The sequence below is a fragment of the Cariama cristata genome, unplaced genomic scaffold (assembly GCF_000690535.1).
Source record: "Cariama cristata isolate BGI_N322 unplaced genomic scaffold, ASM69053v1 scaffold13631, whole genome shotgun sequence".
NCBI lineage: Eukaryota > Metazoa > Chordata > Aves > Cariamiformes > Cariamidae > Cariama > Cariama cristata.
This window is the reverse complement of record NW_009597598.1, coordinates 2,035-19,661: the sequence shown is the minus strand read 5'-3', so window position 1 is coordinate 19,661 and position 17,627 is coordinate 2,035. Positions and strand designations below refer to the sequence as shown.

Below are 17,627 nucleotides of genomic sequence, written 5' to 3'. Positions count from 1 at the left end.
AGCGTCCTAGGAAATAAAGTTTTTAAACTTTTCTACTTATACAAATGCCTGTTAGACAAGCCATGACAAAATTCAAAAGTATATACATACTTTACTATACCTTTTCCATGTTAATAAAAAAATTGAAGAATTAAAAATACAGAACTTGTAAACCAACTGGAAAATCAGATGCATAGGAACAGGGAAAAACCCTCCATATTGTACAGATCTTCATGCACTAGGCAGTCCCAAAGTCAATCATAGATTCAGTTACATACACAAGCATAAACATAAAGTGGCAGCATTTTATTACTGTATATGCTTTTTCTTTTTAATAACCTGAGACTGCCTTAGCTCCTCAGTCCCATGAGCATATGGACAAGATTCAGAAGGCAAAGAACAACCATCAGGATGATGACTGAAAAACCAACAGAGACGTGTTTTAAATGCTTCAGCTGAAAGGCGGCGTTTCACTTCAGGCTTAATTTTCCTTGATGGTTTCTCTTTTCTCCAGTCACGAATATGAACTCTCCCATTTAGAACTGAGATTTAAAAACAAACAAAAATGCAGCTGTTAATAGACAGCCATGGGAATATACTGGAAAAAATGCATAGTGACATTCTCTTAATAAAATAATATTCTACAAATGGATCACTCAGGCAAAGCCAAATGTGCCATTTGTACAAAAATAGAAAGAAGTGCACAACAAACAGAGATAATATAGACATGGTCTAAAGAAGAATTGATTGATTTCCCTGTGAGATGTTTTACTACAATGCTGAATAGTTTGAGGCACCTTTGTATCATCTTTGTAGAGGTCTGTTTGTTTTAAATATGGCAGTTAGGATCATTTAGACTAAAATCCTCTGAATTTAGATTGCAAGTCCTGACAAAGAAGTTTCAACTTCAAGAACTGTAATCCTTCCCGTGTTCAAAACTTCATTACTCCACATCTAAAATGTGATTAACAGCAAAAAATTTAGTAAGAGTCTTTTATTACTTTCACTGCACAGCAATGCTCTTGCAAAGATGATGGTTCACTGACCCCAAAATACACTGCACCAAAGAGATGACAAGTCTAATCCTTCATATGAATCAACAGTGAATTATCATCAGTTAATAACAATTTGGCACTTTTTTTTTTTAAATTCGCTTGCTGTGTTAGGACCATAAACTGCACACAATTTGTGAACCTCTCATCTCCTTAAATGTGTAAACAAAACAGAATAAAAGGAAGTCAGTAAGACAGTAAGAAAAAAACACAGATGAAAAACAATGGTGAAAATGAGCAGGGAAGAATTTGCCACTTTTAAGATGCCATGCTCTATTTTCATATTCTGCTTCAATCATATCTTTGGTATCACACACTTGTAGCTTGGAATAGTTAACTGATACCACTTTGCAATCTGATGTCGTTATTCAAAAGGTAATGAGTCCAGTGAAAGCTTAATATTACACATTCAGGCCTAGATGAATTTATCCCTCCAGGTTTCCTTGTGATACACAAATAGGTCTGAATTCATACAAAGCCAGTTCAGAAGTATTCAGCCGAACCTTAAAACCTCTCTCAAAAGATGAAGAAAAATGAGCAGACACAGTGCTATTTATGGTCAAACATTTTTTTTTTTCCTAGAAAATCAGTCCTGTATTGGACAAGATCCCTGACCAAAAGGAACTGCCACAGATCAGTTACTCTAAGTGCCTTCTCTGTGTGTGTGTGTGTGTTTCTGTGCACATCCAACTGCTTTCCATGTCTTTAAAAGAAAAATACTTCAGTAAAGATGACAAAAGAGCAGTAGCCATGTTCTTCGCTGTCCTCACTGGCCAGACCACCAGCTGACAAAAGTCCCTTGTTACGCTGACATGCTACTGAAGGAAAGAATCAAATGGTCTCTACTCCCCAGGGAGCTTCCATGTGATGTAAATTACTGAGAAAGATCTGGCCTTAATCCTAGTCTTTCTTCAGAGGTAATGTGCAGACAGCATCCATGCCAAGTTAAAATGCTCATTCCATGTAACAGGTTGTAAATCTATTCCACCGATCCCTAATGGCAGGGAATCAAATTCAGACACATAAAGAATGCAGCATGACCAACTCTTTTCAACGGATGGTAATTCAAAAGGATTTCAGTATGGCTTCACATTTCATAATTGCCAAGTGTACAGAAATCCTTAGTGGATGCTAAACTTGGCTAAGGTAACCACCGGCAGCAACTACATTGCATACTTAGGATTATTTGCCATGAATTAGTTGATCAACATTTTACAACTGACGTAGAACTGTTGAGACACAAGAAGTTAACACACTTTCAAATCTGAAGCAGCCTTAATACTGATAAAACCTTGAAGATTTTGTATTACTGCAGTGCTAGACCTTACTTTTGCAAAACTCCACACTGAAAAAGAAAAGAAATAAATTCCAAAACAAAAAACCAACCACACAAAACACACCACCACCACATTACAACAGGAAGAAAACCCAAAAAACAGCTATCAACAAACCCAGCCAACTACAGAAACTTGCTACTGAGTTCTTCCTGTCACACTACCACAGGCTATATAAACACATCAAGTCTCACAGTTACAGGTTCTTATGGAGACTAGTTTTATTTTGTGTCAGCATTTACAGTGTAGGGCTTGGTAAGGCCAGACTAAGTCTCAGTTAAGTGCTTTAGTGAACTTGCTCTGCATTTGACAGTGCCAAAATCATCAATACTTTAGAGGAAAAATAAAAATTCTCTAAGTCAAATAAATAATAAGTAAGTTATTAGCATCAAATTAGCCACTTTAACTAAAGGGTACTCTTTTCAGATACAGTCAGTCTAGAACAACACTTTGCTAATAGATGCCTCGCCAATCTCATTCAAAAGAGTTTTACTAACAGTGTCTTGGAGCAATGGGCACATAAAGAATACTGAGTTATCCAGAAAGATATAGAAAGCAGTCAAAAAAACCACCACTATAGTAATTTTTCAGTTGAGTTTAACTGCATGTAGAGGAGATAAAAGAGATGATTAGAGAAAGACAAATCAAAAACCAAAACCCCTTCTTTACCTTTGAATACTTGGTGATTGTTCTTCAATAGTGTCTGCAGGCCTCCATATTCACTCTTTAGCCTTTTTAAAGTCTCTTTATTTAAGTGTTCTGCTACTTCTTTCAAGGAAAGGCTTTCTGCAATAAATAATGGTATAGCTATTGAAAACGTGTATATATAAAATCCTAAGAAAATTTAACTTCTATATAAGTTAATGATTATGAGCAAAATCATGAATTATCTACCTGTACTGCAGCAACTTGGTACTCCAAATATCATGCAAGATACATATTCTATATGTATATTGTCTGTAAAACAGCAGCTTTCACTCTACAGGACTCAAGTCAGAATTTCCACAGTAAGACAGATTTTTTATTTTCCCTGCTTTTTTTACAGTATCATATAACCCTTATCGCGATAATCACTGTTTACATGCATGCAGTTACAGAGAAGAGAGAATGACTCAAAGGATCTCCTGTAACAGTAACATATGACAAACTACAGTGAGTAAATAATAAAAATGGACAGAGGAAAATGGAAAGATGTAGTAGTGAGAACTAACTGAATGCTTATAAAATTAACAACAACTTCTATTCTTTTTCTTCCAAAGACTAAACTAAAATTTCCTAATCATAACCAAATGGCACTTCAAAGTACTTCTTACACAATTCTTACAGAATTATGGCTAATTATTATGTGACTATCTAAAAAGAAACAATATTCTCTCCAAATAGATGTAGAGGCTCTTGTTTTGGTAAATGGGGAGGAGTTCTGGGTTTTTTTTTGTTTTGTTTTTATTAAAAATTGATTCTACCCTAGTATTTAAGTGTAGAGGGAAAAAAACTCACATCAACTTCAAAATATTCTTATATGCCTTATTTGCATCCCAGTGTACAACAAAACATAGTGGGGAAAAAAAAAAAAGCCTGTGATTGCTACTGTTCTTGCTATTTCCTAAAATCTATTTCACTTACTAAATTAACAAACATGTAAATCCATTGGAAAAGATATCCTCTATCAGCAAAAGCAAAAGATAATGTAAAGGAAAGACAATCTCACCTCCTTGATTCCAGGTATTCGTACTTCCACCATGCATATTAGAACATGATTTTTCAGGGGCTGCACTTAACAGCAAGTTTGCCACACTGAGAACCACATCATCTACAAAATCCCGAGGGAGGGAAGCACAATTTCTGACTTGTTCTACCTTTTCTCTGGGTTGAAATCCAGGCAGCCAAACTGTACTATCAGTCTCAGTCTCATTTGCAGGAAGTTCTGAGCCTGCCTCTTCGCACACACCATCAGAGTGATCCTTATGATTAAATCCAACTCTTCTGTCACATGTGAGCATAGCACAAGTCTGACGATTATTAATATATTGTGTTATCTGCTTGTCAATCCGAGCACATTCTGTAGGTGGATAGGTCCTATTTTTTCCAATAAGGCTTACCTATTTTAGTAGAAATAGGTAAATCACTACCTATACAGACCCCATACTTACACACAGCCCCCCAACCTGCACACATCTTATGCTAAATCTAAATCTATCTACAGGAGATATCCATTCAAACTCAATGCTCATTAACACCTAGGAGTTTTTTAATTTTATTTTTTGAATATTGGTGCCACAGAAGAAATCCACTAATCAAACCATAATCCATCATGCCATACAAGCACAGAGCAAAAAGATTGCTCCTGACCCTCAGATTATTTACAAAATTAAAGCTGGACACCTCTTCCTACTCCAAGAACATTTCACAAGACATGAAAAACAGCAAAATTAAGTACCAATACGCAACATTGGCAGCTGGAAAAATTAAGGCAAAAAATGTGTTTTATAAGTTTTCCATCCTATAGGGCGGCTAAGAAATAATCATAAAACCTTCCATTCTTTGTCTTTAGGATTGTACCTATGACGTTAAGAGCAGAATATCCAAGAAAACAATAAGCATTCTTAGACTCTCTTCAGAGCATATTGTCTCAAGTAATGCAACTGACTATAGTCTGATCTTATAACAGTAATAATGAACAAACATCCACATGCTTCAGACAGCCAGCAACTTAAACAAAAAAAAAAAAAGCCCTACACAGTCAAAAATTACCCTTTTTGTTGATGGAATTCTAAGGCAATCTTCTTCCACATGAAAGCCACACACAAATCCCACCTGGGCAACAAAATCAAGATATTCTCTGTACTGAGTTTTCTTGCTTTGTCTTCGGCTGTACTTTCCATGGAAATCAAAGAAGCAACATGGCAGTACAAAGTAGCAACATGAATAGGAAGACCTACAAGAAGGATAACAAACTGCTGAATGGAAAGTTATTTAATAGAACACACAAATTTAACAAATAACCCATCAGATACAAGCAATAATGGAAATTTTCATTAAGTAATAGAGCTTCATGAAATAATATCTATGTTCCTCTTTCAGTAGATCTAGTAGCATCACCAAAAATACCGTTTCACAAAGTATTTGCTATAGCAAATTACTGTGCCAACTTGGTTTGCAGGACTAAAACTCTAGATATTAAACTATTGCAGCTGGTTGTGAAGAGCACAATGGTTCAAGGAAAGGCAGAATCAACAGCAATTTTATTAAAAACAAACAAACAAAACAAAAAAACCCAAACCCCAAGTAGATTCACATCTAAAGAATAAAAATCAGTTCTGCTTTTTGAACTTGAAAAGCAAAACGCTTTACTGAATTCTATGAGAAAGTAAATACATCTGTGCTTCTTCACAAAAAGAGAAACATTTTGTAAAAATAATCAATTGGCATCAAAAGCAGCAAGTCCTGTAAGGACAGCAGGTGTGACTGCAAAAGTGGCAGTTTTCACCAAGCCCACATACGTAATTGTTTTGGTTCGGGTTTTTTTGGTTTTCTGGTTTGTTTTTTGTTTGGTTGGTTGCTTGGTTGTGGTTTTTTTAATTCCTTCACTCCCACTCTCCTCCCTCTGCAAATACCTAGCTGCAATTACAGGTATCCATGGTGTCAATTCATCTGAATGGTTTCCTATGAGCCAGTCAGTATCTGGAAAGAGATGACTGTCACCTGGAACTATTGTAGATTCCTAAAAAAAAAAAAAAAACAAAAAAAACCCCACACAACAAAAAAATCAAACAATACATGCAATGAATTTTATTACAAGTTTCTTTAAATGCATTTGATTTGTTAATAAAGCACTAAAAAACAATGTAAAATCATACAAGCTGACAAATACAAGGCAAATGAGAACCACAGACACGAACAATGTTTTCCTCAATCCGCACTTTTGCCAGGTAGTAATTTTCTATAGCTACAAAGAAGTAATTTAGCAACAGCTACCCACAAAATACTGGTCAGACAAAGAATGGAATAACAATTCTGATTAAGATATCTAGCACCCTAAATATTTGTAAGCAAGTATCATACATCGGATTATGATTTCTTGTTGGTCTCCTCCTTCTGTCACATGTATGTCTGGACTCAGTTTTTCAGAAAGCCACTTAATTTGCTATGTCTTACAGTCCTAGGACTAACACAGCAATTTATCAGAACGCAGCTTTACTACTATCTTCTCTTCTGTCACAAACTCTTCCCAAATCAAATCCTAATATACAGACCACTCTTCACACCCTATCATTCACATATAATAAACTCAATCCAGCCTAACACTTTCCCTCTTGTCTATGTTGCCATTCCATCCCCTTCCAAGCTGTGTCAAGACTACCTTATGATACATGCAAAATCAGGAGCAAAAATAGGAAACAACGGGTTAGGGATTTTAAGAAGGCTTCTTTGGTTCCCTTTAGAACAGTACTTTGCCTCATGGAAATTCAATACATATGGATTGAGGAGACAGCACAGAAGTCTTCACACCACAATAATGACTCACAGAATAGTTATCATTCTCAAGAATATCCTATCATGATACTCTTAAAAAAAAAAATAATCAAACAAAAACACAACAAAAACCAAAAATCAACCACAAAAAAAACCCACAACACCAACCACCAAACAGGATGAAATCTTCATACAGGTTAGATTTTAAAAGTTCTAAAGTGCCTTTGATGTTTGTCTCACACACATGTTTTCTTACCTTAAACTAAGTTCAGCAAAGAAAGTACTTAAAGATGCTGATACTACAGAAGTACATACTATTCTCTAAAAGCATGTATGAGTCTCAAAATAATTACTGGGCAGATCTGAAAAAAGTCTAAAATTTGAATCTCTGTAGACCTTAAGGAAAAGCCCTGACAATGATGCCCATTCTCTCTTTTTATATACAAAATGCATGTTTTATGAGCTCAAAATTCACATGTATATGCAAAGTGGTATCTGTATAGAAGTAAAAAAAAAAAAAAACAACAAATGGCAACCCCCCCCACTTATTAGGGAATTTCAGAAGTCTCAGACTACCTCTATAACATCCTAATTCCCCTCCTCAGAAAGCAGTGTGTTAGGTGTTTTAAGTATGGTATGTTACTGTTCACTTTAAACACCACACCTCTGATAATTTTTAGTTGTGTATATATATTTCTAGATAATATATGTAACAAATTTCTTTTTGGCAGGTTAGTAGATGTTAAACCAAGTGTTTGATAAGTGTTTTCTTATGGTTGATTAAACAAGTTACTCCTACCTTACATTTCAGTTTTGATCATTCAATTTAGGCATAGCATGAATTATCAGTGCCACACTCCACATTTTGACAGTCACGCATAATCAAATTTGTATTCACCATCTCTGACAGCAGTTTGGTGATGCAGAATGACACCTGTTACATTTATTTATATTGTTAGTATTGGCACTGAATGTCACAGATGGCAATGTTCATCCTGTAACTCATGCTGTAAGTAAAGATCAAAACAAAATTAGCTTCAAGAGTAACAAAAGGCTATGGGCAGATGCTTTCTCCTTCTGTGGCTCCTGTGGCTCCAGGAGCCTTGCAAAATCATTTTACCCTTCCTGTTCATTATATAACTGCTTCCCACATAAATAGGTACTTTCCTTATATGTGTTCTTTGGATATTTCTATTGTTTCTGCCTGGCTTTTTCAAGTGTTCTTCTTGTGAATTCTTTTTCTCTGTTGGTGGTTTTGTTTGGTTTTGGTTTTGTTTTTTTTTTTTTTAAAAAAAAGACAAATAAAACCCATCCTTTTCTATTTTGGGCCTTCATGCTGCAGAGAGGGACAGCTGATGCTCAGAAGTTTCCCTATGAGTCGCGAAAACTGAGGAACTGTAAACAGCCAGACCTTAATATGAAATGAATGTACAAAATTCAAAGATTTCCACAATACAGAAACCTGGGCAGAAAAAGGAATATATAACGTGAAGGAAAAGAGAAGATGCTGTTTGGTATGATCAGAAGTGACTTAATATAGTGCAACAGGAATGAAGGAACACCACAGCTTGATGTTTTGGATTGTTTCTTGAAGGCTTTCAGTTAAGAGCTGGTTGCAGACTGTAGCAAAGGAATCTAGCAGTTTTGGCAATCTGTACCCAAAATGGCAAAGAGGAGGCTGCAAAAGACTGTGAAAACTCCACCTCTCATCTGTGAGAATTGCTGCTCTTTTGTTGATTTAATGTTGTTAGCATTCAAAGATATATTGAATTAAACAAAACTATTAGAGAATACCTACAGGTGGAAAACTCTTTTAATGTATTGGAAGCTGATGATTTTTGAGAAAAGAGCGTGAGAAATTTTAGAAGCCTAGAGAACAAGAAACCAGGAACACCTCACCTCCAAAGGGCAACTGTTCATCAGCACCACACTTCAGTGAGTATCAGACCGAGAACAGCTGCAGTTAAAGTGAATGTTCCTGTGTTCAAATCATTCCTGTTCTCATAAAAATGCTAATGTGGAACTTGAAATATAATCCCTCTTTCAGACTCATTTTCCTGTTCATTTTTTGAAGGCTATTGCAATTATTTACCACAAGGTCAATACAGCAGAGGATTGGCTCCTTTGATGTTCCACAACAATTTTGTCCCCAAAATAGCACATAGCACTAGAAGGTCAGAATCACTTTCAAGAATAAACTGCTCACAACTTTGGACACTAGTATCTTTTATGAGGTACAGCGGTGCAAACAAAGCTGCTTAATATTGATCTTCAAATAAAATCAAAGACTGTTTCATGGTGTGCATGTCTGTACATGCGCTAGGAAATCACACTAGTCTTCTCAGCTGAAAACTAAGTTGCAAATATGCAAGTGTATGATACAGCATTGCTCTCATAATTCCCGTTACAACTTACTTTACCATCCCACAAGACATGTGGGTGGCATCATACCAAACCCATAGATTACTTTAGACAACTGTCTGTAACTCAGTATGTTTGATTACATTTGCATCAACACAATCTGAAGCAATGAGCAAATGAATAAAGTTACAAATCAGTAAGATTGACATACATTTGCATAATACCTCTAAATGAGTTTCTGGTCCATATATGTCCCATATTTTTCTTCTCCTCACATCAATTCCTCTACCTGAATGCTGAAATATTTGAACAACAATAAGTATCATTTTTAAGTACAACTTTTAGCAGAAATTGTCAAACAGGTTCATTAAACATACATATTAACACTGATTATTTCATTCATGCTACAATTTAGACACATAATGAAACACAGCTTCAGCATTTCAGGCAGAAGCTGAATACTTTTAATCCTTTCTTTCCCTTCTAAATATGAAGGGATAATAAGAATATATCTGGTTTGAAATTTTACCTGGGCATACCTACTGAGATTGCTCTTGAAAATCTGGATCTCTACAAAGGTAAAAGCAGAGGTATTGTTTTTCGTTTGTTTGTTTTTAAAATATCAAAACCTTTCATAAGGCAAGTATCACTGTAGCACAAGGTGAGTATTACTGTAGCACACACAGGGTTCAGAGAAGAGCGCTACTCTAAGCACTCCTTGCTGGAGAATCACCTTTCAACTACTGAAGTCAGTTAGGTTGCTGGAGTCCAAACACTTTTTTTCCCTGTCTGAACTGATGGGAAGAGGAAATAGGACTGGAAACTAAAGCAAGAAATAAAGAATGCATAAGTAAAAGTATTTGAATTTCAACAATCCTGTGCAGAACTAACCAAAACCGATCACTAAAAAGTCTCATAAAACTCTCATAGACATGAATTTTTGACAGTCAACAACGTTTGTCAGTGTTACAGCAGTGATGACCTAATGATGTACGAAAAGAAAAGTCTACAGGGAAAATAGCATCTTGTGGTAAATCAAATTTTTCTGGACACACAAGGATAGAGAGCTTCTTTTAAGAGAACTTGCGACTTTTTTTCCTCTCCAATGACATCTGTTGATCTAATAGGAGATACTAATTTCCTCCACAATTTTTACCAGGTTCTCCCAAAAGCGAAAAATACAATTATCTGAAGCAGACAGTCTCAACTTCACTGGGTTTTGTTCAATCTCACTGACCTTTTTTAGTTGATGTTTCAGAAAGTATGCCTCAAGAAATTGAGTTTTGCTCTTGCCACATTTCCACTCCCAAAAGCACATTATGTTGTTAGGCATTTTCAAAATTAACAAATCTCAGGATTGTTTTTAAAGATACAGAAAAACATTTTCAGTACATGACAAGTAGAATTCAATTTTGATAAAATTAAGTTCATGAAAAACATCTTGTGAGAGAGAATCTGTATGTTAAGATTCCTCATTCCTACAGCATAACTAAATTACACCATTACTTCTTTTTTCCCCTGTCTTAGTTTCTTACTTCAGAGAAATAGCCTTGAATTTAGATTAATTGCACTCATAAAAACAAATAAATAAGTGAAAGGTTTCTAAAGGTCTGCTAGGATTTTCTCCTGGTAACTAGAGTGACAGAATATTATTTTAGTAACATGAATTAACTGAATTTTGGCTATTTGCATGTCAGATAAAAGGAAAGTATAACAAGAATACTGATTATCTCTATTTTTTATTTATTATTTTTAAAAGCATTCTGTTTACCCCTTCATTGTTTAGAATATGAACCAGCAGACCATTTCCACATCCAAGATCTACAAATGACTGTTTCTTGGTCAACCCTTTTTCCTTTCTCTCTTCTTCCCAAAGAATCTAAGACAAGAAAAGAAAACATTTCAGACTTCTGCTCTCAAGTTTCCTTGTAAAAAAGAAGCAAAGGTTATCGGAAATGAAAGGAGAAAGCTGGGAGAGATGCAGATGTAGCAGAAGACATTCACTGTATTCACAGAGAAAATAACTTGAGAGGAGAAAAAAACAACCCCAAATCCACTAAAACTGTTTATGGAGAGGGGCAGGAATTACGTTGCAAAATGTGGATCATTTTCTAAGTGCTAAGCACATCCTCCACTCCCTTCTGAGTCACTGGAAGTTGAAATTAATCAAGGCTATACAACCCTGGGTTAGACTGAGCACAAATGTAAAATAAGCTGCTAAAATAAAGGGTGCAAAGATGAACAGAGGAAGCAAGGAGAGCAGCAAGTAAACTTCAACGTTTCTGCAAGTAACACCACAGAAGCATTTATATCCACTGTATTACAGAAAGAATTGGTGGCAGAGCTGAAAATAAAAACCAAGATGTTCTTTGCAACCCATTGGCTCTATACTGGTACACATAACATCACTTTCTACTGAACAAAGCCACAGTCTTACCTAGCAACAGGCAGCTGCTCCAAATTCTACATCAGCTAAAGGGACTCCAAAGCTTTCAGCCCAATTCTAGTCCCTGTTCTGTACATAAGTAGTTAATTTTACATAGTTATGCAATTCATAATTAGTTAATAATTGGATGTTTGTCTGCATGGCATGGATTAGTCTCTTTATTGCTGCCAAACTCTTTTTCCTTCAATGAGAAGATACAGAGCACACATTCATCAACTCTGCACACTTATTTTTTACTATGACTAACAAAAATCCTCAAGAGTATTTAACCATGAAAATTAACAAGTAGCAATGTTGGAAATAATAATTTGTCAGTTTTGCTAGAGGGAAATAAACTACAGTAATCCATGAGATTATCAAGCTGTGTTTACATTTTTAAATGTACCAATCATTGCACTTTTGCACTCTAGGCTGTATCCCAGAAATCTCTAATCACCTCCTACACAGATCCCACCTATCCTCCAGCCCCTGCTGAGTTTCTCACGATAAAAACTGAATAGCTACTTCTCTGGGTATGTGCCTAAGCAGTAGGTGACCTCAATATGACTGCAGAGTAAAATTACGTCAGATGTAGATGCCGTAGATCCATAAAAAATTTAACACTGGACCTACATTCTCTTAACCACCTGTGTAACCTACTTCTAAACAACAAGTTATTATATACCACCATATAGATACCTGAAAATTTTCCAAGGAGTCTACTTTATTAATACCATACTTTAAGATTTCATTTATGTAAGCCAGTTATTGGATGACTTTAATAACTTTTTGAAAACTATTGCTACATCAGCTAAAACACATTATCACTGTATCACTCATGTGCATAAAACTCCTGTCATTACAGAATTTTTTTTGTGGCTACAACTAATCTTCTAACTTTCAACACCTAATATTATCACACTAGTAAAAATGGTAAAAGATAAGTCTACTATATAGCTCTTTCCACAAGCCAGTATCATAGATTAGAATAGTTCAGTTGGAAAGGACCTACAACGACCATCTAGTCCAACTGTTTGACCACTTTGTCACAATCATTTCTCTGATGTAAAAAGTTCTGTCACACCAACGCGACAATCAAGATTTTGAGAGTAGCCTAGGTCAGTCAGGCTTCCTCAGACAATTTAAAAAATCTTCACGGGAAAACAAACTGGAGTTCTAAGTTTAAACAGTCAATTACCAAAATAATAACAAACCAATGATTTTTGTATGTGAGCTAACCTACTTACAAATAGTGATTTAGAGAAGACACAAGAGGTATTTACATTATACTTCAAGGCAGACATGCTCTTACTGCACTCTGGATAGCAGTCAAAAATATTTACATGCTTACATAGCAACAAATTTTGATGCTGTTTGAAAACCTGAAATTTCTAGTGACAGCAGGTAGCAGAATTTTCATAGATTCTTAAGTAGGAAGGTGCCTTAGAAAACTGCACCAAGCATTTATCTGCATTCCCAGCATCTATAGTTAGTCTTACTGCATTTGAAGATGGGATTTGAGCTGAACTTTTATCAGGGAAAGGCATAGCAGTGAAAAACCTTTAGCATAAAACTAACAAGTGGTAGAAATATGTAGAAAACAATAGCTTCTGATCTCCAAATCAGTCCATCTAACCACTATTTTTCTGCTACATCAGTGCTTCCTGCTTTATCACTCAAAAAACCCCAAAACATCTTGCCTGTGTAGGTCATAAACTTCCCGTGACAAAGGACTGCAAATCTTTCAGATATCTTCACAAAGAAATTTCAGTATCCATCTAAACTTAATTTTCATTGTTCTTGTGCTGATTTTTGTGGCATAGGGCAGTATAAAAAACAAATCAACTGATTTCCCCTTGGCTTTGTCACATTAAATTTTTTTCCAATTCTGTTATAAGATGCCTACCTTCTGTAATCACTTATTATACATAAATTCCTGAAATGCTGTCAAGAGTACTACAAAAGATCAGAATACAAATACAACCTGACTACTTATAAACATGAATTCCTCTTTCAGTTTAAATTATGCTTGAAAACATCACGGTAAGAACTTCATCTCTCTGCTTAAATGAGAGCAAAACCCCAAACAAACAAAAAAACCTCACCCTTACCAAAACCCACACCCTTTCTCCCAGCCCCTTCCTTTTGAGTTGCATGCCTGTAATAACTCCAGGTCATTCTATTTTAGAAAAATGCAACAACTATAAAATGAAAATACTGATTTTCTTTAAAGAGGTGCTATTATTAGGAAATAGAACCTTATTGAATATTATTAGGCAAAGCAGTTCATTACCAGCAAGTAAGAGGCAATAGCAACATCTTCATAAACAAATTTCTCAGGATCTGTCACTTCAGGCCACACCTTCAGGAAAAAAAATAGAGGAAATTATTTTCTGCACCATCTGAAATTACTTCAAAAAGTGCTCATTTAGAGTCATCTGGATACACATCCACTTTCATAGGTTTCTGCACTTCACGAACGTTGCATTTTAACCTCATTAAAAATATACACAAAGAATAAAAATAAAGACTTTGATATTGTGAGTCACACAAAAGAATCATGGCATAAAAGAATGTCTGCTGTCGTTCAATCAATATAGTTTCCAAGAATACTATGGCTCTGTATGCACAGGTCACAAGTAGTAAACTGTTGCATCTGTTCTGTAATAGAGCATGCATCCTTCTGTTTAACTCTCTCAGAAGAAAAATGCTTATATTAGTCCTGTTATGCGCAACATTGATAACATGAGAATTTGTAACTTTATTTTTACAATGTAACAGGCATAAATTATCCTGGCACAATAGAACACAAAGAATCAAAATTTGAAGTAGGAAGAGAGAAAGTGGAAGTATGCCGTGGTTTAACCCTAGCCAACAACGAAGCACCACGCAGCTGCTTGCTCACTCCTTCCCCCTCCCAGCAGGATGGGAAGGAGAATCAGAAAAAGTAAAACTTGTTGGTTGAGATAAGAGTTTAATAACTAAACCCAAATGTAATACTAAAAATAATAATTATAAAATATTGTAATAATGAAAAGGAATATAAGAAAAGAGTAAAACCCAAGAAAAGACAAGTGATGCACCATGCAATTGCTTACTACCCACTGACTGATGCCTGAGCAAGGATCCTTGAGTAGCAATCTGCCCCTCCTTGCCAACTCCCCCCAGTTTATATACTGGGCGTGACATCATATGGTATGGACTATCCTTTTGGCCAGTTTGGGTCATCTGTCCTGGCTGTGTCCCCTCCCAACTTCTTTTGCACCTCCAGGCTTCTTGCTGGCTGGGCGTGAGAAGCTGACAAATCCTTGACTTAGAGTAAGCAGTACTTAACATGCTGATGTTTTCAGTTGTTGCTATCAACATTATTCTCATACTAAGTCCAAAACACAGCACTGTACCAGCTACTAGGAAGAAAATTAACTTTAGCGCAGTCAAAACCAGGACAAAGTATTATCCCTATTTTGTAAATGAGGAATTGAAACAAAGATTAAAATGCTCAACACTACAATAGGTCTACCGCAGAGCTAAAGACTGAATGATTACCTTACCCACAAGTCCAATTTTCCTCTCATATATCTCTTTCTATTAGTACAGAAATATCAATAGTATAAACCTTTCCACGTTTTCACAATATGTTTTACAAAAGCATTTACCAATTTTTTTCTTGTAGCTAGAATCCAGTGTATAAGAATATAGGCATTACTTCATATAGCACCCAAGATGATCACTGTCATTGTATGGGATTCTCAGGATACAAAAACATTACAACATTGCTCCTCTAACTCAAACACATACTAATATAGCATCCAATTTTAAGAAGAGTAATAGGAAATTTAAACTTGCTAACCAGTGCTGTTTCCAGACTCAGGTTTTGGAGAAGCAGGTGCTTTATTTATGCCTTCTAGTGTGGATGACTTCGTATTTACATCCACTGACCCACTGCTTACTTCTTATCAGAAGGGACACATTCTGGAAAATACATAACTCCTCCAGATTTTTAACACGAATTTGGTTCCAAATCTTGCTTTTCCAGTTCAGTTCTTCCAATTAGTAAATTGGTTTTTTCCCCACATACACAGAAAAAAAAATATCCCAAAACACAAAACCATAAAACGTACATTTCAATTAAATTGCTTCTCTTATTAAAAAAAGAATTTACTGAAAGAAGTAGTTTCACTAAACAAACAGGAAAGCATATTATTACTGCATTTGTTGCTAAATTTACCTTTACAATCTCTTTGTATTTTTCTTTAAGGTCTTGATAAACCTTGCTGTATTTTGCTACAGAAATGAGTGAGAGCGTACTTTTAAACTCACTGGGCTTTTGCTCCACAGACCATTTAGTCAGTTTGGACAAAAGTTCATTTCCAAGCCATGCTAGTTTGGGGTATGCAATTCCATCTGAAAACCAGTCTTCTGGAAATGGAGCTACAATAGACACAGACCTTTAAAAATAAATTAAAAACTTTGTATAAATACAGTGTATTTCATTATTTCACCTACCTCAAAGTCAGAGAAAACAATGATTAAGTCAAGAAAGTCAGCAGATCGAACAGAGATATAAAAGTAGACTGGAGAATAAGGAAGTATGTAGTACACAAAACTAAAAGGAAAATAAAACAGTGGAGTTACTGAATAATAGAAGCATCTCCTCTGAGTTTTGCTGGACAGCTCATTATCTGCCAATTCAAATCCTGTATATGAGAGTCCATGCTACATTTAACACAACTAAGAACTTGCATGTGATGAACAATCTGATTTAGCAAGATATCCAAGCACTAACCAATACAAGCGAATTCATGAAATTCATGAAAATAAAAAGAAAATTTAGGAGGAAAATATATCAGTTGGTACACTTCATTATTTCATAATTTCTAACTTTATTCAGATTTCATTAGAGGTATGCTCTCAATGCTCAGGACCAAGCTGCAACGGTCTACATTGCAATGACTGAAGCTCAGTAGGTTCACAACAATTCCAACTTGACCCTCAACCTTACTAACACCCACAGAACCTGACCTTTCTCACAGGCATAGTTACTTCCTCCTGATCAGAATACAGACACCTTTTCTAGGCCATACACATGTACAGTCAATGTACACATTGAAAGTTGAAACAGATTTGGTTTGTGTTGTTTTGGGTATTGTAGATGTTTTTTGTAACTGAAGACTATGTGCTAAGATCACACCACTACTGTCATTTACTAATCAAGCAGGAAATTATACAAATCAAATTGCCTAGATACCAATACTAAAAACATGGTGTGCTCCTTGTAATAACTCTCTCACTCCCAGCACTTACCATTCCTCATCTTTTATGTGTGCAAGTTGAATTTGATAAATATTGCACTTTTTAATCTGGTATTTTCCTTCACTGCTTTCCTCCAAAGGCAGAAAGGTCACAGTTCCATTGTGAACATCTGAAAAGATATGTAAACAGCGATACATTATTTCACGGCGCACACCATCCTGGTTAGTACTAAAATAAACTTTTGTCTCCTTACTACCTTAAGTGCAAACTACTGAGGCAAGATCTAGGACAACACAGGAAGAACCACAATGCTAAGAACAGATCCATTTCTCGGTGTGCCTGACATCTGAAACTACTGAACTGTTTGAATTCTCAAAATCTAGCATTCTGCTGCATGATGTTTCCAAAATATCTAAGGCTGACAAGTAAGACTGTACATTTTCTTTAAACCTAACTATTTTAATAAAGTAAAAGCTAGACAATGAGATCTTCCTAGCACAAAACTGCTGCTTTCCCCTACCCCACAGTAAATCCAGAGTCTTGAGAAGCACATTTAAGAGAGACTTACGTATCACCGCATTATTAGATAACCAATCAGTGCAATATTAAAAAATAATTAATATTATTACTATCTATCGATTTTGCCATGTTCAAACACAGGATCTGTTGTGTGATTATAATTATGTACAGCTACGCTTCCCTTTTAGTGTCATGTAGCTTTTCCTATTAGAGTTCCTGGACTAAGCACTG

The 17,627-nt window shown here is 35.6% G+C and overlaps 1 protein-coding gene across 1 annotated transcript; it reads right to left on the bottom strand.

Moving 5' to 3' along the window:
• Window positions 1-71: 71 nt before the first annotated feature.
• Window positions 72-17,046, bottom strand: TRMT44 (tRNA methyltransferase 44 homolog (S. cerevisiae); the record flags this gene model as incomplete). The annotated part of the gene is made up of 10 exons (XM_009708955.1): window positions 72-521; window positions 3,035-3,151; window positions 4,074-4,464; window positions 5,117-5,300; window positions 5,980-6,086; window positions 9,424-9,495; window positions 10,971-11,078; window positions 13,918-13,986; window positions 15,853-16,072; window positions 16,929-17,046. Coding segments are annotated over 10 exons (1,619 nt in total), but the record flags the coding sequence as incomplete, so codon positions are not given.
• Between the last annotated feature and the right edge of the window lie 581 nt (window positions 17,047-17,627).